This window comes from Triticum aestivum, chromosome 3D, assembly GCF_018294505.1.
Source record: "Triticum aestivum cultivar Chinese Spring chromosome 3D, IWGSC CS RefSeq v2.1, whole genome shotgun sequence".
NCBI classification, from domain to species: Eukaryota; Viridiplantae; Streptophyta; class Magnoliopsida; order Poales; family Poaceae; genus Triticum; species Triticum aestivum.
This window is the reverse complement of record NC_057802.1, coordinates 26,299,281-26,323,567: the sequence shown is the minus strand read 5'-3', so window position 1 is coordinate 26,323,567 and position 24,287 is coordinate 26,299,281. Positions and strand designations below refer to the sequence as shown.

The 24,287-nt window shown below is 46.1% G+C and overlaps 2 protein-coding genes and 1 long non-coding RNA gene across 3 annotated transcripts; 2 read left to right on the top strand and 1 right to left on the bottom strand.

Moving 5' to 3' along the window:
* Positions 1–2,616: 2,616 nt before the first annotated feature.
* On the bottom strand, positions 2,617–3,753 carry LOC123073894 (uncharacterized). The gene is made up of 3 exons (XR_006435783.1): positions 3,616–3,753; positions 3,310–3,377; positions 2,617–3,032 (listed from the first exon to the last, which is right to left on the bottom strand). It is a non-coding gene; the product is annotated as an uncharacterized lncRNA (long non-coding RNA).
* A 2,986-nt stretch (positions 3,754–6,739) lies between these two features.
* Positions 6,740–7,984, top strand: LOC123073893 (BTB/POZ and MATH domain-containing protein 2-like). The gene has a single exon (XM_044496893.1). The coding sequence runs from the start codon at positions 6,871–6,873 to the stop codon at positions 7,894–7,896; it is 1,026 nt and encodes a 341-aa protein (XP_044352828.1). The 5' UTR covers positions 6,740–6,870; the 3' UTR covers positions 7,897–7,984.
* Positions 7,985–17,062: 9,078 nt separating this feature from the next.
* On the top strand, positions 17,063–18,040 carry LOC123076085 (BTB/POZ and MATH domain-containing protein 2-like). Its single transcript, XM_044498516.1, has one exon. The coding sequence runs from the start codon at positions 17,063–17,065 to the stop codon at positions 18,038–18,040; it is 978 nt and encodes a 325-aa protein (XP_044354451.1).
* The last annotated feature ends 6,247 nt before the right edge of the window (positions 18,041–24,287 follow it).

Sequence of the window (24,287 nt, the reverse complement as noted above, 5' to 3'; positions counted from 1 at the left end):
TTTTCATGTGTTTCCTTGGAAACTTGGTTGGTGGAAAAGGACTGAATAAAGTGCACACTCTTTAGTCATAGCCAACAGAAGTTCACAATAGAAGAGGCAACAAAGAAATTATGTTTTGCTTTTGTGAAATATGCAAAACCTGTGTCTCTAACCGATCCTAGGTTTTTCTTAATTGGTTTCTCTAGTGTAGACATCCAAAATAAATATTATTAAGGGTATATTGTGCTGCAACCACATAGCAGATAACAAAAATGGTATTTACTTTAATACTACCATGTAGTAGTTCGGCAAGAAAATTTGCAAGAATCAGTTTAGGCAGAAGAATTGCTAGTTTCTATTAATTCAATCCTCAAGGACATTTACAAACCAAAGTGATTTCGTTAAAGCTTTTCTTACAAGACATCCTTAGGCTTGTATGTGCTTGGAATAAGCAAGTGCAGTCTATTGACCAGGAATACTTCATCAAAAGCAAGCTAGGCAAAAGAAGCAGCAATTGGTTGTGCCAGAATAAATAATTTACAACTCCAATTTTGTATCAGAAGTTTAAGAGGAATAACAGAATTTATGAGATTCTAGAGAGTTTAAACATCAACAGTGATTTGTTCCTGTTTGAATACCAAGAAAAGAAAAGACAGTTGCAAGAACTACTAACCCTTCCTTTCATCTAAGGAAAAAACGACTTAGAGCATACCTTGTCTATCCATGCATTTATTTCTTTACTGAACAGAAGCCACAGATCCGTTTGAATTCAAAATCATAAGCAACACGGCTCGGTGAAACAAAATATACACCATGAATGTCGAAAGGCCTGTTTGCTTGTCGTATTCTAATGCTCTTTCCATGGGACAATATAATCAGAACCAAATCATAACTAGGGATCAAAAATTAAGGAATGCCACCAGTCTGACAAATGGAATCCGCAAATTATACAACTTGGCTTCCCGTCTCAATACACAGTTCAACTATGCACAAAAACAATCTAACAACTATTAAATGCACAGGTACTACTATACTTCCTAATCAGCTGTGTACAGATAAGATAAACAGTTAATCTGCAATAACAAAATCAAGTAGATACATTAGGTTGAGTGCCTACTCTGCATCATGATATTTGACCTCTGAGCTGCATCCGAGTTGTTACAATTTTTCTTTAACTGTGCACTTAACTGAAACTCTGAAGTTCAGCCAGTTCCTCATCTTGTACTATTTCACTACAAAGATTGAGAAAATAAGTACAAAGGATAACAAAACTTAACCTAGCAAAGAATGCATGTCTATTTGGCCATCCCAAGAAAATATCAGTAATGTATCCCATAGTTATTTGCAAGATGGCCTAACTAATCTGGATAGCAATCACATATTCATTCATTTTGTCATATAACAGTAAAAGAAGATCTTTATACTCAATTTATCATTTAATTAGAACACCGGTTTAATCCACCAAGTTGGCGTGTAAGTTTCTAAAAAGGATAAGAAAATAAAACGCAGCTACAGGTCTAGATGTCTATCAAGATCCAAACTACTGAGCCGGAACTCTATATTCAAAGGTCGAACAGTGAATTGAATAGTCAATATAATCTTCTGAATGAACATGCAAACTTAGATATATGGTTGTACAGGGGTGCATAACGTTCAGTGGAAACACCATCAAGAGGAAAAATATCCTATGATAGTAATCTACATTCCTCGGTGATCAAACATTCCAACCTATGACCATATTACCATATAACAACTTAAAAGGCTTGTAGTGTTAAATAAACCCTCTTGCATGTAAAATATATGATTGTTATTATATTAAATAACAGTAATGATTATAGCAGGAGGTTAATCCAAGCAGTACAATAAGAAGTATTGCATCTTGAGGTAGAGATTAGAACAAGAGAAACAAAAGAAAAATGTTCACCATTGAGTAAATCCTCGGAGATTAGCACCCCGAACTTTAGCTTTCCTTCAGAAATAAGGGTGGGGAATCTTAAGCTCCACAATTTTGTGCTTCCAATGGTTGTTGCCTTCATCAGCTGCAAGGACCAATCTATAGCAGCACATGCAGAATGTTAATGGAAGAACTTTCGGCCTAAAGCTTTCCTTTTCGAAAAATTCTGCAATAGCATGAATGTCCACATTAGTATTCTAGTAAAATCAGAACAATTTCAGTATTTTGGTATAAAAAATTGCAGACCACAATTGTCTGCCATATGCCTTTGCACAATCATAATCCAAAACATGCCTGCACATCTTCGGTATGGGACAGCGGCTTCCGCGGCTGAGCGAATCTGGCATCTGCGCCTGCAACTGCATTGTGCATTGTTGTCTAGAGGGTTAGATCCCTCTTGGGTGGGGACATATGGGACGGTGCCCCTGCATCGGCAGAGAAGATGGAGGTCTACGGTGGGAGGTCCGGCAAGATGTTGTCCAGCGGCGAGGTCAAGCGTTATAGCATCAAATTAAACTTTACTGTTTATCCATTTGTGGTTATTATACCCATCTTTCGTGTGATGTTTTGGAATGCTCACAGTCCATGTTTTAAAAGTGACCATCAATATAAGCTGACTGTCAATGGAACAAATAGAGAACTATGTGCAGGAGCTGAACAATAATTCTCAAGCCGGAGAACAAATACCTCAAGAGAGGAGCGTAATGGAGCAGCAGTTCTGGGGAGCCCCTCGCCTTAGGCAGTGGTGCGGAGGTAGGCTCCTCGCCCCGGCGGCTCACATATCATCGGGGTCGTTGTGCTTGCCGCCGGCGCGGATGCACCTCTGGGTATTGCAGCGCGGTGCACTCGGCAAGTTGCGAGTCCAGGGAGGCACCACGTCATGGCCGAGAATACTGCTTGAACTGGTTCAGACAGACGTTGGCGAACAACTGCATGAGGTGGATTATGTGCACCATAGATCTTGACAGCCACAACATGTGTGACTTGTAACTGAAGAAGGCCCCGCCTCATCAATCTTCGTCACCCACTCCGGCGCTACTCCCGACAGTGAGACCCACCACCACGTGGTCTCCAATCACCGGGATACAATGGCCATCAGCTAAATAACCACATTATGGAAAATATCACATAAACTGCATATTCATAAGGTAGCTCAAAGCTTCGTAAGTATAGGTTAGATTTTAATCGATCTGATGAACATTCCAACTATATGGCACAATTGTCTCCATGTATTCAGTGACCACAATAACTGAATTATAACTGTAAGAAAAAGGCAAGTTACTTTCAAGTCGCAAAGCCGAATGGTAAATATGAGTACGCAATGGATGGATCACCATATGCATCAAGCAACCTAAATTCATGAAATATTTTTTTACCTTGATTACTTCTAGCTATTCCATTGGTGAGTGCAGTTCCTTGTCATAACTGCGCCATACTTCAAGACCTACAATGTCCAGCAGATGAAAACATCATTAGACATGTTACACCAATGCAGTAGTACCCCAAGCGTTCAACAACAGAAATAGGCTCAGCAAATTTGTGATTTAAACATAATGGAAATCACATAACAGAGGATTCAGCGTTGTGATGATTATTTGCATCCCGACAGGCATGCTTGATAACGACCAAGATTGTAATACAAAACAATAATTTGTCACTCCAAACTACAAAAGGAAAAATACCACTGCACAAGATGCAATAGATTATTTCTGAATCCTACAGGCTTGCTTGATAACGACCCAGATTGGCATCTCTAGGAAGCTTCACAGCAGCTCAACACCTCCCAACAAACGGGGTGCAGAGCATCAGGGGAGTTGGGCACGGGTAGATTTGGCATGAATCCAGCGGTAAACCTACGTATGCCAGCAGCAGGAAATCACATGAGCCGATGCTTTGATTGCATACCACACACCCGTGAGACATGGGGAGTGGATCGGAGAAGGGGATGAGCCTACGGGCTGGGTGCGCCGCCCGCTACGCTGTTGCTCGACCACGGCGGAGATCGGGAGCCCCCTTTCTCGGCGGAGAGGCGGCGGCTTGGCTTGCGGACAAGCGACGGATCGCCTAAGGGAAGCGAGGAGTCCGAAGGCGAGCGACGAGGAAAGCGAGGCACGGAGCAGCAGGACGCTGGGCTGGTCGACGAGCTCCCGGCGGCGGCGCAGGAACCCTAGCGCGTGCGAGGGTACCGAGGAGAGGATGCTCGCGCGAGGAGGGGGAGGGGAGTGGTTCGTGCGTGGGGGTGTTTTTTTTGGCTGCGTGAGTGGGCGGGGGCAGCAGAGACGAAAAAACCGACGAAAAAAAATCGTGGAACAGGGGGGGAATCGATGGGATGCGGGAGTTGGGTCGAGGACGAAAAAAAACCGTCTTTGGTGGGACGAAAATTGACCGACGGAGACTACCAACTGCTCCATTAGGAGTAGAGATTAAGTCTCTTCTTTCTTCTTTTCTAGCCCTCCGGGTTGAGCAAAACTTCGGTAATGAGACGAGGCCCAAAGAAAAAGTTGCGCCAGGATGAAAGGTTCACGATCACAGCAATCGCGCGTGATGGCCAATCGATCGAACCCATCCGGACCAAGGAAGCATTTTCTGCTCAGTGTGGGGTTCTTGTTAGGGACATGATCCCGATCAGCATCCATCAATGGTATAAGCCTAAGAACGAAGACCCTTAGGTGTCTTATGTCAACGATAGGCATAAAGATGATCTTTGGACCGCGCTGAAGGCAAATTTCACCCTACCGCCAGAGGAGGATCCGGAGAAGCCAGCTATTATAGAGCCATTGGTCAAGGCTCATGCTCTTAAGAAGATAGCAGATCTATTCCGGAGGTGGAAGAATGAGCTGAAAACAACGTTTGTCGACAAAGAAAAGACTCCAAAATTCACGGCCGGTTTGAGAAGATCAGAGATCACTGGGACGCATTTGTGTCCCACAAGACATTGGACAAGAGTAAGAAGTTGTCAGCGACGAACAAGAAAAATGCTGCGAAGAAGGAGCATCACCATCGCAGGGGTCAGGTGGCTACCTCAAAGCCCGACCGTTGTGGGAGAAGGCTGAGAATGAGCTGCTTGATAAAGGGGTCGAACCAGAGACATTGAAATGGCCAGACCGTTCCAAGACTTGGTTCTTCGGGGTTGGGGGAACCTTGGACCCTGAAACAGGGAAGTGCGTTTGGATGAACGAGCAACTGCGAATACCCGTCACGAAGCATCAGGAGTATATCGCCGCAGCGCAGCAAAGGACGTTCGTTCCCGACAGAGAGAACGACGAGCTCACAATGGCCCTCGGGAATCCTGAGCGCCCTGGACGGACACAAGGCATGCCAGGCTTCGTTTCGTGGAAGGCTGGGTTTCCCGACGCAGGCAGTTACAAAGGCCGGGAGAGGAAGAGGAAAGTGGAGCAGACCCATCTGCAGGCGCTGCACACAAGGGTACAAGCGCTAGAGGAACGAGAAGCAGTTCACAGCAAGCGACCTGTTGAAGCTACCCCGCCATCTCAGCGGAGAAGCAGCGTGGCTTACACCGAGCTACTTCAGGAGCCTGTCTTCACGGCTCCTGCTAGCTACCCCGTGGATACTATCACGGCGTCTCATGATTGCCACCTTATGACGCAATGGCAGAACTTCAAAGTCAAGGCGGCTGTCGGCTCTGTTGCACCTCCTGAACCCGGCGTAACTTTTCACTGTCCTCCGATTCCAGAAGGATATGCTGCTGTGATGGTGGATGAAATAACCGAGGGATTTGAGGAGCTCGAGCTTGACCACCCTACCGGTGAAGGGGAGACTCGACTGGGTTCTGCTCTGAAGACTCCATGTCTATGGCGGAAGGAGCTCATCAACCTTCCGAACTGGATGCCTCCACCTCCTCCTCCTCCTCCGGCGAGTCAGGGCACTCTGCCTCCTCCTCCGCCGCCTCCTCCGGCGAGTGATCAGGGCACTCCGCCTCCTTCTCCGCCTGCGCCGGCGCGTCCGAGCAGCCAGCCTCCTCCTTCTCCGCCTCGTCGGCAAGGGCGGAATAGAGCCACCGCCGCTCCGGCTGCTCCGGCGCGTCGTAGCAGTCCGCCTCCTTCTCCGCCTCGTAAGCAACAAAGGAAGACAGCCGCCGCCGCTCCGGCCGCTCCGGCATCTATTCCATTGATCTGTTGTCTGTTCCATTTGAGGAGTTCTTCCAGTTTTTCAATCAAAAGGCCCTCGATAAAATAATCATCACTTGCTACTGTCTGTAAGTACTACTTCTGTAATTAAGTCTCTATATATAGCTCAGCTCTTTCATTGCATGTATATATAATTATCCTCACTATATTATGCAGATTGAAGATCGCCGAATGCAAGAAAAGACAAATCTATGATACTGGGTTCATTAACACAAATCTCATAGATGACTGGATGGTTAAACATGATACCAAAGAAGCCGAGGCCAACTTGCTAAAATCGTTGCTTCAAAATCAAACAAATATAAAATACTCTTTCCTTACAACTTCGAGTGAGTGTTACTGTTTTATATATATTCGGTTTCCCTTATTACTCGAGGTTAATGTAATTGATGAGTTATGCATGCGTGCGCAGCTTCCACTTTATTCTGTTAGAGATTGAGCTTGAGCTGGGACTAGTAACCGTCTTAGACTCAAGACGAAAAGATCCAAAGAGTATAAGAACCGGGACTAAAGGTACTGGGCTTTAGTACTGACCCTTTAGTCCCGGTTCCCGAACCGGGACAAATGGGCCTTTTTTCTACTAGTGACCCCCTCCGCGTGGTTGTTCAAAAATAAAAATATACATGCATAGATGCATACGTAGAATTGTAGTCCAAGTCACCCTTATTTACCAAAGCTATGGATCTCAACGATCTCTGTGTCCAGCGTCGTTGAAACTCGCCATAGAGCCTTTCATATACCTACACCTGGATAGATCTGTGATCTCCTTTGCTTGCTTTCATATCCATCATGTCGTCGTCGATGAAGCCAATGTCGGCGCTGCTGTCCACCCTGCGCCGGGCCGGCCGGCAGCACCTCACGGCGTCCACCGTCGGCGCGAGGCCGCGCGTCATCGGCTCCCACGTCCTCCGAATCCACGGCTACACGCACGTGAAGCAGACGGTCCCCAACGGCGAGGCGGTGGAGTCAGCCACGTTCCACGTCGGCGGCCGCGCCTGCCGGATCAAGTGCTATCCGAACGGCAGCGGCAAGAAACACTACGGCTACACGTCCCTCTTCCTCACCAGCCTCCACGACGCCGGCACGGTGGGCCTCCAGCTCAGCCTGCTCGACCGGGACGGGAGGCCGTCGCTCACCCGAGCCACGGAACAACGACGCTTCTGGATCGGCGACAGCGCGGGCTGGGGTTGGAAAGATTTCGTCAAGAACGACGATCTGGTCGAGGGAGAGCACCTCGTGGACGACTGCCTCACGGTCCTCTGCGCCGTCACCGTCCACGACCCTTCCTTGCACGCCGAGGAGGTTGCCGCGCCGGCAGCGGCCGAGCCGTTCGACCTACGTGGGGAGCTCGGGGAGACCATGTGGAACGAGACGGACGTGACGATCCACGTCGGCGACGAGACGTTCCCGGCGCACCGGTCGGTGCTGGAGGCTGCGTCCCCCGTCTTCAAGGCGGACCTCGAGAACAACGCCACCGGCAAGGTACGCGTCGACGACATGGACGCCCCGGTGTTCAAGACCCTGCTCCAGTTCATGTACACGGGCTCGCTGCCTGACAAGAACCAGCTCGTGGCGGCGGACAGGTACGCGCTGGAGAAGATAAAAGCCGTCTGCGAGGAGGCGCTGTGCCCGCGCGTCGACATGGGCTCCGTGGGCGCCATGCTGGCGTTGGCGGAGCGGCATGGATGTGCCGTCCTGAAGAAGGCGTGCATGGAGTTCCTCTCAATTCCCGGTAACCTATTGTCATTCATGACGACCAAGGGTTTTGAACCCATCTACGGTGCTGGAGCTTCTCGTGAAGCAGCCATAGCCTGATGGATATATACGTGCAGCTTGCTGCCTAGTTAAATTAGCTACAATCGCTAAATCAGAAAAGTTAATTAGATTTTTTGGGTGCATTTTATTGACTTGTAATGAAGCATCAAAAGAATAAAAACACAATGAACCTCTGCATATCTAAGATACACACAGCCAATATCAACACAAACACACACACACAAAAATGCGTCAGCAAAAGCAAAGTCATACAAGACCGAAGCTTTGCCTATGTGAGAGAAAAAATTGAAGCCATCGAAACAATAGTTGACAGAATGCAATTAATTAGATACTCTGCAGTTTTTTGAAAAGATACTCTACATATTCTGTAACATAATTTTGCAACAGTATAGGTCTGGCTGAGCATTTTTTTTTAAACCCCTTCCCATATACTCCGTCCGTCCAAAAGAAGTTGAGACACTTATTTTGGGACGGAGAGAGTAGTATTAATTAATTAAAAAGCCCTTACAATAATTCGTTACGGCATTAGCCACGCAAGGCGGAACACTATTACAAAGCCCACCATCCAGATTATTATCAAAACTAAACTTAGCAATCTCATGCCCCACCACATTAGCTTGTCGACTAATCTTGAAATTTTTTATAAGCAATGTGATGCTAAGCGCTTCCATCTCCAGATAACAGGAGGGGAATTGTCAAGGGATTCATTTGCAACGAAAAATATGCAAAAGAAAAACCATGATCGAAACAGTGGCCTTTGTGAAGGGTAATACCGATATATAACTCGACGAGCACACTAAAAGCACCGCTTCATACACGACCCAATAAAGTCCCACGATGATATGATGACTTCACCAAAATGATATGTAGCCATAACCCCACGTGTGCTCTGCTAATGCTCTCCACAAAATTGGTGCCAACATCGATCTTAATATACTGGGTGGCTGAGGCACAAGGCCCCTAATCGGAGTATTAACAGACTTAAGGCACCCGCAACCCCCCTTACCTTTATTGCTAAAATCCAACTCCGCGCTGGTGTGGAAAGACAAGAATGCCTTTCCAATAATTATCCACAAAGATAACAAAAATTCTGAACATTTTTGGATCTTGGCCTTCGAAATAATATCCCAAAGCCTCCTTTTCCCTTTCACGGTGCCACTAGCTTGTTCCGTATCTTCCTTGCAATCCTTGAGATTCGACGCTAGTATTTACACACTTCTAACATAGAATATGCCATTCTTCTTATAGTCCCACGCGATGAAATCACCTCCCTCGAAGACTGAATACGCATCTTTACAATGAATAAAACATGCAAAGTATGTGACATAATGATGTATAAAAGGAGACATTTTGGATTCGACATAATCTGACACCATTTTTTCACAAAAATGTGAAGCACAAACTATATATTTTTGCTCCAATGGTCCAACACATATAGCGTTCCTAACGACACAAAAGTTAACGCAAAAATTTAAAGTGTAACTAACATGCATGACTTTATTTCCCAGAAAAAAACATGCAAGATTTAATGAAGTGGCAGGGTTTGCATGGATAGATTAATGCAAGAAGTGTAACCTATGAGAACATGCATGACCACTAAGGTCACAATATTTTGATCGGATAGCTATAAATAATTTAGCACTCATGTTGAGAGAAATCTAGCAGTGCAGGCTAACTACTTAGATATAGTAGATTTCTTAGAGTTAAAAAAACTGGCTAATCTTGCACCGATATCTATGTATGGTGGGCGGTTAGGAGTACCTAGCAACACGTTTCTTTTTTAGAGTCCAGAAACACAACTTCTGCTAATTAATTGTAGCCCAAGTCATCGTAATTTACCAGAGATAAAGAAGTGTTCCCATGTCAACACGATCTCTGTAGTCTCCAGCTGCGTTGCAACATGAAATAGCCATTCCCACAAAAAAAATTGAAATAGGCATGCATATATATACAGTACATAACATGCACCTGGAATCCTGGATGGATAGATAGATAGATCTGCGATCTCGTTTTCTCCCTCCCATCTCATGTCGTCGTCGATCAAGCCAATGTCGGCGCTCGTGTCCGCCCTGCGCAGCGCCGGGCAGCAGCACCTCACCGCGTCCACCGTCACCACAAGGGAGCCCATCACCGGCTCCCACGTTTCCGGATCCACGGCTACAAGCACACTAATAGAAAAAGAGGCTTTCATACGCCCCATTAGTCCCTAAAATAATCGAACCGCGATCAAAGGGGTCTTTAGTCGCGGTTCGGGAGGAGACCCGCGACCAACTATCTGGGCCCAGCGCGCTCGGTCGACAGCTGGCGGACGGGAGGGGCTTTAGTCCCGGTTGGCTGGTCCTCAGGCTGGCCCGAAGGCCTTTAGTCGCGGTTGGCCAGGCCAACCGGGATTAAAGGCCCATCCCTATATAGGACTCAGCTCACTTCACTTAGCCACAATTGGTGCCACTTCTATTCACAATATTCAGAAGGGGGGTGGTGGGTTTGCTTTTGGTTCCTCCTATGCACACAAGGTGTTCGATGAAATGCCCGAGAGCATGAAACAAACATGATATGAAGTGTCCGAGCCACACTTGAGCTTTCTCATTTATTTTTCCTCCGCGATCGCGGTCAGCAACTTGAACCTTTCATGTGTCATTGATAAAATATGCATGTGTGTAGTTCATTGTTTAATTTGTATTATTTCTAGCTAGTTAGTTTAACAAATGCATGATGGTTAATTATATATTTCATATAATAATGCAGATGAATCGGCAATGGATGTACGGTACCCGACTCTCCGGCGAGTTCACTACGGGTTTGAAAGATTTCCTCGTAGTGGCAAATGCGAACAAGCAGCGAGGTTTTATTATCTGTCCATGTGCTGTCTGTAAGAATCAGAAGGGTTACTCCTCCTCAAGAGACGTTCACATGCACCTGCTTCGGCACGGTTTCATGCCAAGCTATAATTGTTGGACCAAGCATGGAGAAAGAGGGGTTAGAATGGAAGAAGATGAAGAAGGGGATGATATCGATGACAACTATCATGATCATTTCGGTGATACTTTCATGGAGGATGATGCTGAAGGTGGGGAAGGGTTAGGTGAAGGTGAAGAAGAGGCACATGATGAGCCCGCTGATGATCTTGGTCGGACCATTGCTGATGCACGGAGACGCTGCGAAACTGACAAGGAGAGGGAGAATTTGGATCGCATGTTAGAGGATCACAAAAAGTCGTTGTACCCAGGATACGATAATAGTCTGAAAAAGCTGGGCTGCACACTGGATTTGCTAAAATGGAAGGCACGGGAAGGTGTAGCTGACTCATCATTTGAAAATTTGCTGAAAATGTTGAAGAATATGTTTCCGAAGAATAACGAGTTGCCCGCCAGTACGTACGAAGCAAAGAAGGTTGTCTGCCCTCTAGGTTTAGAGGTTCTGAAGATACATGCATGCATTAACGACTACATCCTCTACCGCGGTGAATACGAGAATTTGAATGAATGCCCTGTATGCACTGCATTGCGTTATAAGATCAGAGGTGATGACCCTGGTGACGATGTTGAGGGCGAGAAACCCAGGAAGAGGGTTCCCGCCAAGGTGATGTGGTATGCTCCTATAATACCACGGTTGAAACGTCTGTTCAGGAACAAAGAGCATGCCAAGTTGTTGCGATGGCACAAAGAGGACCGTAAGTCCGACGGGGAGTTGAGACACTCCGCTGATGGAACGCAATGGAGAAAGATCGACAGAGTGTTCAAAGATTTTGCAGCTGACGCAAGGAACATAAGATTTGGTCTAAGTACTGATGGCATGAATCCTTTTGGCGAGCAGAGCTCCAGCCATAGCACCTGGCCCGTGACTCTATGCATCTACAACCTTCCTCCTTGGTTGTGCATGAAGCGGAAGTTCATTATGATGCCAGTGCTCATCCAAGGTCCAAAGCAACCCGGCAACGACATCGATGTGTACCTAAGGCCATTAGTTGATGAAATTTTACAGTTGTGGGGCAGACCTAGTGTACGTGTCTGGGATGAGCACAAAGAAGAGGAATTTGACCTACGAGCGTTGCTTTTTGTAACCATCAACGATTGGCCTGCTCTCAGTAACCTTTCGGGACAGACAAATAAGGGATACAATGCATGCACGCACTGCTTACATGAGACTGAAAGTGTACCCGAAATCATAACGTAAGAAAGAAAGGCAAGCATTTCAACGGCAAGGCAGATCAGCGGCCGAAGCCTGCGGAACGTACTGGTGCTGAGATATTTGATATGGTCAAGGATTTGAAAGTCATCTTTGGAAAGGGTCCTGGCGGACAATCAGTTCCGCGGGGAGTTGACGGGCACGCACCCATGTGGAAGAAGAAATCTATATTTTGGGAGCTACAATATTGGAAAGTCCTAGATGTCCGCTCTGCAATCGACGTGATGCATGTTACGAAGAATATTTGCGTGAACCTGCTAAGCTCCTTGGGCGTGTATGGGAAGACAAATGATACATTTGGCACATTTGGCACATTTGGCACATGTTTTCAACCTTATACATGCAGTTTGACATCTAAAGTATTTCTGTTTTTGTTGTTTTCCAAAAATGGCTGAAATGAAAGCAAACATTAATAGCTCTTAATCATTCAACCGTCGCTGCTCCTCCTCTATGTCCCCTTAATCTTATTTTTTAATTCCTTTATACTTAATTAATTTTTACTACATGCAGGAGTGACATATGGCGGACGATAGAGCCGAGCCGCTTAGGGATCCGGAGGCTGAACGTTATTTAATGGGCATCATAAACAACGAGATTCCTTATGTGCCGGGCTCAGAAGATGAGCAAGAAGAGGATGTAGTCTCTTATTTTTTGAACCTTGACGGTGGAATAGACATTGTCGATGATCAAGAAGGTGAAGGAACGGACATTGTCGACGGAGGTCAACCGTCAACAAACGACGATCTCGAATTGCAAGTAGCAACCACCTCCGGCGAGGTATATATATACATTGAGCCTCTCGTGATACAAACTTACTGAAATGTGAATACATATGTATTAACGCGCGCGACTCTCTTTCTTTTTTTAGCCCTCGGCTGGATCGAGTACGACAAAGCGTGGCAAATCCAAGGCGATGAAAACAGGAGAAACATATACCATTGATTTTGTCAGTGAAACCGGCAAGCCCCTACAGCACACCTCAAAGTTTATCAACCAATGCGGAGTCGTTGTTAGAGACAACGTCCCGATCACCGTCCAGGAATGGAAGGAGCCAAAGAAGGCACGTCTTGGTTTCAGTTTTGTCGACAAGAGAACGAAAAAGGATTGCTGGAGAAAGCTTATGGAACATTTCATTCTACCTCCGGAATACAACAAAGTCGATGAATTCGGTAACGAGGTTCCGGGTGGACGTGAGAGGAGGAGGCTAGTTAAAGAGTTCGCTCTTCAGAAGATGGCCGAAGCATTCCGGAACTTCAAGAAAAATTTAACCCGTGACTATGTCAACAAGGGCAAGACTATGGATTTCAATGGACAACATGAGAAACTGAAAGATGATTGGCCAGAATTTGTGAGGCAAAAGAAATCGGAGCATTTCAAGGAAATATCGAAAAAAAAATAAGGATAATGCGAGTAAGAAAAAGTACCATCATATTATGGGGCCAGGAGGATACCGCCTTTCGGAGCCTAAGTGGCAGAAGATGGAGGAGGACATGAGGGTGCGAGGAATCCCTCTAGGTACAGAGGGATGGGACCCAAGGGCCAAAAGCTGGTGATACGGGCATGGGGGATCGCTAGACCCGGAGACAGGGGTGTGTGTTCACCGGAAGAAAAAGTTTGCTCCCACCCAAGCCCTTATTGACGCAATGACCCAAGCTCAAGAGGGCTTGATCAAGTTCAACAGAGAGAAAGACGCACTGACAACAGCCCTCGGGAATGATGAACACGGAGGACATGTACGAGGCAAAGGCAGAATTCTGTGGAAAGTAGGGTTTTCCCAGGACAATGACCCGTACTGTTACAGAAGTTGTAAGAGAAAGACGGACCGGGATGCAGATCTTTTGGCGAAGTTTGCATCGGAACTCCATGAGTTGAAGCAGACCGTGCATGAACTAGTAAAAGAAAAATCGGCTGCAGGGCCGCATGAAGATCATGAAGCGGATCGCGGAAGCCAGCAGCGGAGAAGCAGCGTGGCTTCCACGGATGCCCCGCCTGGTGCTAGTGCACCGATGATCGAGATTCGTGCACCGGTGCCTCACTACCCCGTGGATGATGTAAAGGAGATGAAAGAATGTGATCTGCATTATCCCGTGGGGAACGTTTCCACGAAGGTAGCTACCGGCAGTGCTTTACCCTGTACACCTGGAGCACTCCACCACAACAACCCCATTGCATATGGCTATGCTCGTGTCACGGTGGAAGACATAGTCCAAGAGTTTGAGGACCTGGAGATTGACAAAGCTACACCCGAAGGGGAGAGAAGACTTGGAGATGTCAAGCGCCAGATCATTCTATGAAAAAAGAAGTACATAGTGTTTCCAGGCGAGGCGCCAAGACTAACAAGTCCACCCCCCTCCGATGGTGGTGGTGGTGGTGGTGGTGGCGGTGGTGGTGGTCGTGGTGGTTCACCTACACCTCCTTCACGCCATTCGACGCCGTCCCCCGATCCACAACCTCCGGCGGGTAAGCAGCAGCCGCCCCCCAATCCTCCTCCGGCGGGTACGGCGCCCCCCAATCCACCTCCGGCGAAGAAGCAGAAGCAGGCGGACAAGAAGGAAACCCGCTCCTGGACTATTAACCCGGACCCTTATGTACCTAAGACCACAAGGGTACCGGAGCCATCACTGAAGCCTCTCCTCCCAAGGCCTGGGGAACTTAGTGAAGCTGAAACCAAATTGGCCGCGTCTGCTGATTATGAGAAATGGAAGGCGGATATGAAGGCGATAAAAGAGCCTGAGCCCAAGCAAGTATTCACTGAGAAGCAAAAGAAGTGGGCTAAGGATTTTTTGACGACACCGTCCCAAGCCGAGCTGAATATGCCTGACGACTATGGACATGAACTTCGTAGGCAAGCAAAAATATTGAAGGAGGAGAAAGAAAAAAGTAAAAAAAGCGGGAAACAAGTTGACCAGCTCGGGATGCAGAAGAAACAATCGATCCCCCTGCTCATAGTGAAAGCCAGTCCGGAAGAGGACCCCGAGATCATAGCAGCTGCGGCAGCACTTGGATTGACTGTAGCGAGTGCCATGAAACAAGCGTCCGAGATGGGTTTGACTCTTCGTGCCTTCTTAGGCCTTGAGGATGCGCCAGTATGTGAGATAGCATTACAATATGTGCGGAATGGGCCTCTTGTCGAGCCTGCGCGGGAAAAGAGTCTACCACCACAAATGCGAAATCTGCTACGTTGGTACAAGCAATTCATAACATGGACCGACAAAGAATATGTTTATGCGTATGTTACAGATGAGCATCACACCAAACGGTACTCTGTACAAGTTCATATGAGTGAATTGTTCCAGCTGTTCAATCTGCGCGACCTCGACAAATCTATGCTGAGTTGCTACGTTCTGTAAGTGATTTATTTCTACCTCATCTCGTTCTTCATTGCCTGCACTATATATATATATATATATATATATATATATATATATATATATATATATATATATATATATATTGTCCTAACTATATTGTTGCGTACGCTATTATGCAGATTGAAGATTTGAGAATGCAAAATAAGAAACATCCATGATGTTGGGTTCATTGACCCACATATCATTAATGGACATCTGTTACAACATCACCCCGAAGACGTTGAGAAAGACTTGTACAAGTTTCTTAGAAAGTATCAACTCAAAAGTCATATTCTATTTCCTTACCATTTTGGGTGAGTGTTTCTCTCTTGTGCCCATTCTCTTTTGTTTACTCCATGCATGGTATGTCTAATCGATGAGTTATGCATGACTGTGCATGTAACGTGTCCGCAGGTTCCACTGGATTCTGCTAAATATTGAACTTCACACCTCCAGAGTTCTAATCATGGACTCTATGGATTCGGATCCAAAGCGTTGGGCCGACATGAGAAAAATGCTGCAAAAGTAATTATTTTCAATCATTTGAGCTCTATATCGATCGGTCTCTTTCGTTCATTTCCTAATATCAAGTAACTAATAACTCCCTTGTTCATTTAATTTTCTTTGCCCTGTAGGGTTTGGAGACGGTTCTCAGAAGAAATTGTCGGTGAATTCAAACATGAGCTAGATTTCAGAAGGTTAGTTAATGTGGATAAGCAGCCACCGGGGACCAATCTATGTGGATACTATGTTTGTGAGAACATCCGGAGACACACCTCTGAGCGGAAGGCATCGGATAGCGTGCGGAACGCGACGGATAACTTGCGGAGGAGGCTTAGTCCAGAAGCTCGCTTCCGACCAATTCAAGATGAATTAGCAGGATTTTTCATGAGGGAAGTTATCAATCCTAAAGGAGAACACTATACCGAGGACGAAGAAATTTATATGCATACCCGAGATTGAAACTTGTTCGAAGTTGTATATGGTCATCCATCCTAATTGTGTATGGAAACTTGTTCGAAGTTGTATATGGTCACCCGAGATTGAATATATATTATATATTCCTCTTGAATTCTTCTTGTTTGAAATTTCATATGCATGTATATAGTAGCGTAGAATATGTGTACTGAAACTTCATCAAAATTAAAATAAAACACAAAATAAAATATAAAAAAATAAAACACTCCAAACTAAAAAGAAACCAGGTTTAGGGGGGTTAAAACCCTAAACCTGCGGAGGAGGTCTTTAGTCCCGGTTGGCCACGAGAACCGGGACTAAAGGTCCTCCGCCCCGACGGACCACTGTCGCCCACGTGGACGGGCCTTTAGTCCCGGTCAGCTACAAGAACCGGGACTAAAGCCTTTAGTCGCGGTCCGTAAGAGGCGCGACTAAAGGGGGGTCTTTAGTCGCGCATATTTAGTCCCGGTTGCACAGCCGGGACTAAAGGCTGTTGCGAACCGGGACTAAAGGGCTTTTTTCTACCAGTGCACGAGAACCGGGACTAAAGGTCCTCCGCCCCGACGGACTCCTGGCGCCCACGTGGACGGGCCTTTAGTCGCGGTTCGTAAGAGGCGCGACTAAAGGAGAGGCCTTTAGTCGCGCATATTTAGTCCCGGTTGCACAGCCGGGATTAATGGCCTTTGCGAACCGGGACTAAAGGCCTATTTTCTATGAGTGGCAGATCAAGGAAAACGGTCCCGAACGGCACGGCGGTCGAGTCACCCGCGTTCGACGTCGGCGGCCACCGCTGGAATGTACAGTGCTACCCGAACGGCGACCGCAAAGAGGCCGACGGCTCCACGTCCATCTTCCTTACCAGCCTCGGCGACGCGACGGCAGAGTTCAAGCTTAGCGTGCTCGACCACGACGGGGAGCCCTCGGTCAATGGAGCCGTGCAGCAGCAACGCTACTCGGCTAATCGCTACTGGGGCTGGATAAAGTTCCTCGACAAGGAAAATCCCAACCATAATAAGCATCTCGAGGATGATTGCCTCACGGTCCTTTGCGACGTCACCGTCGACCCCGGGCTGCGCGCGGAAGCCGAGGTGGCGGCGGCGCCGCCGTTCGACCTGCGCGGGCAGCTTGCGGAAGCCCTCTGGAACAAGCACCCAGCCGACGTGACGGTCCATGTCGGCGGCGAGACCTTCGCCGCGCACCGGTGGGTGCTGGAGGCCCGGTCCCCCGTCTTCAGAGCGGACCTCGAGGGCAACGCCACCGGCGAGCTACGGGTCGACGACATGGACGCGGAGGTGTTCAAGACCCTGCTCCAGTTCATGTACACGGACAGCGCGCCGAAGCTCGATACAATGCCGGACAACCAACTTCCTGACATGATGAACCAGCAACTCGATCAGGCCGAGACAACGTCGACGGCGGAGCGGCTGCTCGTGGCGGCGGACAGGCACGGGCTGGAGGACCTGAAGCGCGCCTGCGAGAAGGCGCTGCGGCCGCGCGTGGACATGGGCTCTGTGGCCGCCATGCTGGCGCTGGCTGAGCGGCATGGCTGCGCCGTGCTCAAGGAGGCGTGCATGGAGTTCCTCCATTGTCCCGGTAATCTGAAATCATTCATGGCGACCGATGGATTTGAGCAGCTCAGGACAAGCTGCCCTGCTGCGGCGCTGGAGCTCGTCATCAAACAGTTGCCGTGATTCTGCCTAGTTTAGTTGCTCTTTACATACAATATTTGTTTTTTGCGGGTACTTTACATACTGTATTTAGCGTCGATATATTCCCTTTATTAGCTCCTCGTATTTTACTCAAACTTTTACTATAGATGTGGCTAGCAAAAATATAAGTGATAGGTCTTACAAAAGTTATTGTCCTATTCAAATCTGAAAGAAGTTTTTAATGACACTTCCTCTGTCCCAAAATATTGTGCTTTTAGATTTTTTTACAAGTAAAATCTTATAATTTTTATCAAATTTATAGGAAAAATTCTATACATCTAAATTACCACTGGCCATTAGAAGGATTTTGCTTTGAGATTTGCACGTCACTTTTTTTATACAATATTACATTCACGGGCTGGTTGGACATGTGATTTTGTTAGAGCAACTCTAGCAGACCCCCGCATCCGGCCGGTCCGCAAAACGTGTTTGCATTTCGCGGAAAAACGCCTTTGCGGGCCGGCGTGGATGGCCGCAATTGCAGACCCGCATAACGGACCCGTATAAAAGGATATTCGCGGAATATGCTCTTTTACGGGTCGGCTTTGCGGGGTCTAATCTGGCGCAGCTCCTCCCGGCCCGGAAAACCTAAATTTGCACCTTAATTTGATCCAACATAATGCATGTCTTTGCTTTTTCAACAACATTGCATAAATAAGACATCACCAAATCTTTGCTAGAATAGCAAGACCAAAGAAAACAAGAACCACAAGTATGCATTTTAAAAGATTCCCAACTTCCATAACCACTCCCACTAGTTGGACTAACATCTTCTCCATGCATTCATTGTTTATCTGCGGATTCTTGATTTTGCATTCTTCTTTCTTCATCTTTGGTTCGAAAGAAGTAGACGTTGCTTCCCCTCTAGTTGCACATGCAGCCGAATCATTGCCTTCGATTCTTCTAAGGAGTGCGTCAACGTCTATTAAGTTTCTTCCTATCAATAAATCAATGTATTCGCCTTCCCAAAACCAAAATGAGCATCGATCTTTCTACACACATGATGATCTTCGACATGAGCTACCGCAATTGAACCAAAGAATGTGCTATCAAAATGAGCCGAACGAAAATAGCACGTACCCCATCGTTCTCGCATTTGAAGAACACCCATCCGGGGTGCTTCGGCGTGCCCGAAGTTAGTCGCAGCACTGTCCGCGTGCAGTCGTCGCACTGTATGAGCGGCATCGGCGAGCCACAGAGCCGCTGCGCGAGCGCCGAGCCCGGTGGACGGCCGGACGAATCCATGCCCGCAAACCGTCGGCGGCGGTGGGAGGACGAACCCGTACCTGCATGCGGCCATGCGACCTTGCCGGGGCTGCGGGAGATGCTCCCCGACCATTCCATCGCTTGGCGCAGCCACAGGCGGCCGGGAAAGCCAAGTCCGGCGGCCCGCGATGAAGGGTCGCAGATCCGCAACTTTCCGGCCCGCCGACGCAGGAGGGGGAGGGGAGGCCTCGTGAGTGTGGCAGCCTTTCGGCGTCCTCCCGCCGGCTGCTCCCGCCGGCACCTGCCTGGCTTATCTTCTTCCTTCTACTATGTTTGCGCGCGCGTGTGTTTTTTGGATTTTGCTAATTCTTAAAAATTGTCGTTTTAAAATCAAACTATCAGTTACATGTATGTTCATCCACATACAACTTCACAAATCGTACAACTGTGTTTTCTTTTAGTTTTATCATTTTAGCCTTGAATGAAAAATCGACCATACAATGCCGGGATGAAACTTAATTGTTTTTTAGGTGGCACACAGGGCGCATGCAGTTGCATGTTTGTTATTCGCGTGCAATATTTTCTTGTCAAAAACATTAATTGCTACCCAATTGCACACAAGTCGGCCGCAGGCAATTGCATGTCCTCGATCATGCACAATTACATGTTGCCCGCGTGCAACTTACTTTTTTCCTTTTAAAATAACACTGCTACTTAGTTGCACATTAGCCGCCGCACACGGTTGCATATCCATCGGCTACACGCATTGAATCTTCGCTTGTTACATTAAAGATTTTTTTTGTTTCTAAAAATACAAAATGATGTTTCAAAAAACAGTAGAAAGCAAAATGGCATGAAGAAAAGGAACGGACCATCAACGAGCTAGCGACATAATCGAGGCTTCATTGTGATGTGAAGCAATGCATGCAGTAGTTAAGTAACATTTGACGTTTCAGATCTTCTAAATGTGCGAGTATGTGGTGCATTTCCTTTTTTTGGGGGAAGAATGTAGTGCATTTCCTCTTTTTTTTAGTCGATTGTAGTGTATTTCCTATTCGAGACGCATTGCGTCAAGTAGTGCTACCAGCGAATGTTAGACGGGTCGGCCCATTTAGAGCTCTTTAAGTGCTGAGGAATCCCGGTTTGGGGAACCTTCTGGAAGGTTCTTGACCGGTTTTGGGAACCATCTAGAAGGTTCTTGGATAATTTTTATTTTTCTCTATTTATTTACTAGTTTTTTATTTCTTCTTTTTATTTTTTAAATTTATTTTATTCTCTATTTTGTTTTTCAAAAATAATAAAAAATCAAAATTCATTAATTTATCACAAATTTTAGAAAAGTTCACATTCTAAAAACTGTTCACAAATTTGAAGAAAGTGTTTGTGTATTCGAAAATTTGAAAAAATGTGCACAAAATAAAAAATTCGTGTTTTTAGTAAGTTCTCAAACAAAAATTGAGTTTTTTTAAATTGTTCAGAATCTGAATTTTTTTTCACAATTTCATATTATGTTCATATTATCCTGAAAATGTTAGAAAAATTCAAAAAAGTGTTAGAAGTTGCAAAAAAAGTTTGGAACTAAAATATTTGTCTTTGTTTTTAAAACAAAAATCGTATCTTAAAAGAACATTTGGAATTAATGTTCAATTTTTAAAAAATTGCTATCATATTTGTTTTTCCTAAAAATTATCGCTACGGTAAATCAGCACTGTACGTTGCACTGCCTGGGTTCGGTTGACTACAATGGCTCGGTCCAGTTCACTACAATGCCCAGTTCTCCCGCTCGTTGCGCTAACCAATGGGCCGGCCCAGTTGGGTGGCTGCCTGTGCATATCCTTGCCAATCTGCCGCAAAGAGTGGCAGATAGGAGCTCTCGTATTGTATGTACTAACAATCATAAAAAACAAAAACAAAAAACACAGGCACAAGGAGAACCGGACTCCATGAGAGGAAAACGAAAAGCGAACGGAGTTAACGTGTGATCAAGTTATGTATGATGCCAGTCTACTGAGCCTTAGTCACACCCATTTTCATATGGTGTAAAAATTTAGTACACCTAAATGTACGACATTTTTTGCAGTTTAATTTGAACTGCCAAAACATCTTATATTTAAAAACAAAGGTAGTGTTATGATACACATCGTTTCCGCTATAAATTCGATCAAATTTTATAACTCATGCAAAATCAATACACGCTATATTATGAAACAGATGGAGTACCATTTTCTCTATTTTATTTGTCAGTTATTATTAAAATTTGGCCCAAAATCAGATGAGGATTAATAAACCGAATAAATAAATTACTACTTACCCCCTCCGTTCCTAAATGTAAGGTGCATTATTTTTTCAAAATGTCAAACTTCTCAATCTTTTACCAACTTTATAGACAAAAATATCAATATCTAGAATATCATATTATTATCACTAGATTCATCATGAAATATATTTTTATATTTATTTATTTATTATTGTAGATCTTTAAATATTTTGCTCTAATCGTGGTCAAACATACACATCGTTTGACTTTTGGAAAAATTAATACACCTTATATTTACGCTCCATGTGCTGAATTACTAACTTCATACTAACTGAAAAACGAAAAGTGAACTCTATTTATTTATTTGGAACATTAAAACGAAGCACTTTGAAATAACTTCTCACTCATCTACCCCCATGTATCATCTGTTCTCGTGCTCTAGTGTCCCTAGCTGTGAAATGTAAGTCGTGCGAAGGGGAAATCGGTGACTTACATGGTTGATTGAGCCTTTCTCAGTGATTTGCAAATGAAGTCATGTAATAAACTCGGCGTTTGTTGAACAAGTCCTTACCAAGTTGTTCATTTCAAAAATATTTAATGGAATTTGTACGATATTACATTTTTATTCACAAGGTTCAAGTGGAGTGTACTCTTGAACGATAACATGTTCGAGATATTTGAATCCTGGATATTGCACTGTTTTCCTTTATTAGTTTTTTTCTATATGATTTCTCATAGAAGGTATTTAATGAGGCAACAGTAATATAAGCATTGTGACATGTCATTTATCCTTTTTTTTCTCACTGGGTTTTTAGAATGAGTTTTTTTGTCATTCATATCAATGTATACGTCTGTGTGTCATTCTTGTCATGGCGCGCCTCCTTGTACATTAGTGCGCAAAGCACCATCGAGAAGGACTCATCTCTCTACAAGGAAACGATTCAGTTCTAGAGCTAATGACCATAGTTCTCAAACAAGCACTCGAAAAGATTATGGAGGGTCCTCATGATTAGGTACTCTTTCCCTTCAGATCGTAGCATCAAATATTTCTTAACAAGCTATTGATCAGATTTATAAGCAAATATCTCTTACAAAATATAATGTCAAACCACTCACCGTAAAATATGATGCCCATTTAGACCTCATTAGGAGCTGAGGGAATCCCGGTTTTGGGAACCTTCTGTAAGGTTCTTGACCAGTTTTGGAAAGCTTGTAGAATGTTCCTGATTTTTTTTCTTTGTTGTTTTTTACTAGTTATTTTTTCGTGTCTTTCTTTTCTTTTTTATGTTTATTATTTTATTCTCCATTTTTCAAAAATATAAAAATGTTCAAAATTTCTAAAAGTGTGCACACATTTGAAAAAGCGTTCACATTATAATAAATATTCACAAATTTGTTAAGAAAAGCTACAAATTTGTAGTTGCCTATTCACACACACACACACACCCCCCTCTCCCTAGTCAACCATATTGATCCTTTCAATCTGCTAATTACATGCTTGTCTACCACTCTTTTATGACGCACGATTCATGTGACGTTCAGTTTTCCTCCACCTACCAGCATTATCAATATGTTAGTTCTCGAACGAGCATTCAAAAAGATTCGAAAAGATCGTCATGATTGGGTATTCTTTTTTCCTTCGGATCGTAGCATTAAATATATTTTTTGCGAATACGCAAAGCTTGCGTATCATTCCATTAATAGAAGGAGTTAGAACAAGTACAAGAAGTGGTACAACACATGACACGGACGCAAGGGCGTGAACATGGTGCCCGGAGCAGAGAGACATGGGATGCTCAGCCCAAACAAAGAAAAAAACACAGCTAGGCCGCCCATCCTGGAAAGTAGCCCTGACCAACAACACGACGACCAATATCTCCAGATCCAGAACCGAGGACACTGCGAGCACCCAAAACAGCGCCTTCACGAAGGAGAACGACGCCGAAACGCCGTCGCCGTCCGATCCGGATAACCGGACCTAGGGTTTCCCCTGATGCTCGAAGAGGGGCAGAGACAATGACTGTGATAGCGCCTCCAAGAAGGGAACGGCACCCTCGGGTGTCGCCGCTGCCAGCAAAAATGCAGGGATTTCGCCCTAGCCAGAGTCCGAGCAATCCCAAGCCATCGAAGAGTGAATCGGCAAAGAAGAAATCGAGCATAGGCCTGAACCACGACCACAGAAATGGGAGTGAAGCCGGACGCGCGAGAAACGAAGCGGCGGAGGGACAGACATGGCACTGAGGTGGCCGGCTGGGCGGCTAGGCGGAATGAGAAGCGATGGAGGATGTGATGGTGGTCGGGGGCCGAGCGAGCCAGGATCTGGAGGGTAGCGCAGATCCGGGTCGCCGGGACCGAAGCAGCAAGGACGACGGCGAGCCCAAGGAGCCGGAAAGGGGCGCAGCTCCTGGAGTACGCCGGAATCGAAGACACGCCGGCATGGACGACCAACCAAAGCACCAGCAGGGTGGGGGTGCGGAGGCGCCGAGGCACCGGCGAGCCAAGGGAGCCGGAAGTAGCGCAGCTCCTCAGACGCGCCAGGCCCGGAGCCGGCCCGGCTGGCCATGGACGCAGGAGGGGACGCAGGTCCATGTCCGCCGGGCGAAACTTGCCCTGCCGGGATGGGGGTGGTGGTGGTGAGCACGCGCAGAGCCGAATCCCAGCCGCACCTGCGAGGCCGCCGCCCGAGGAGGCTGACCCGAGGCTCGCGAGGGAGGGTGGGGGGAGAGGAGCCGCACCAGGACAGCGCGCTCGGCCGCCGGAGGACCG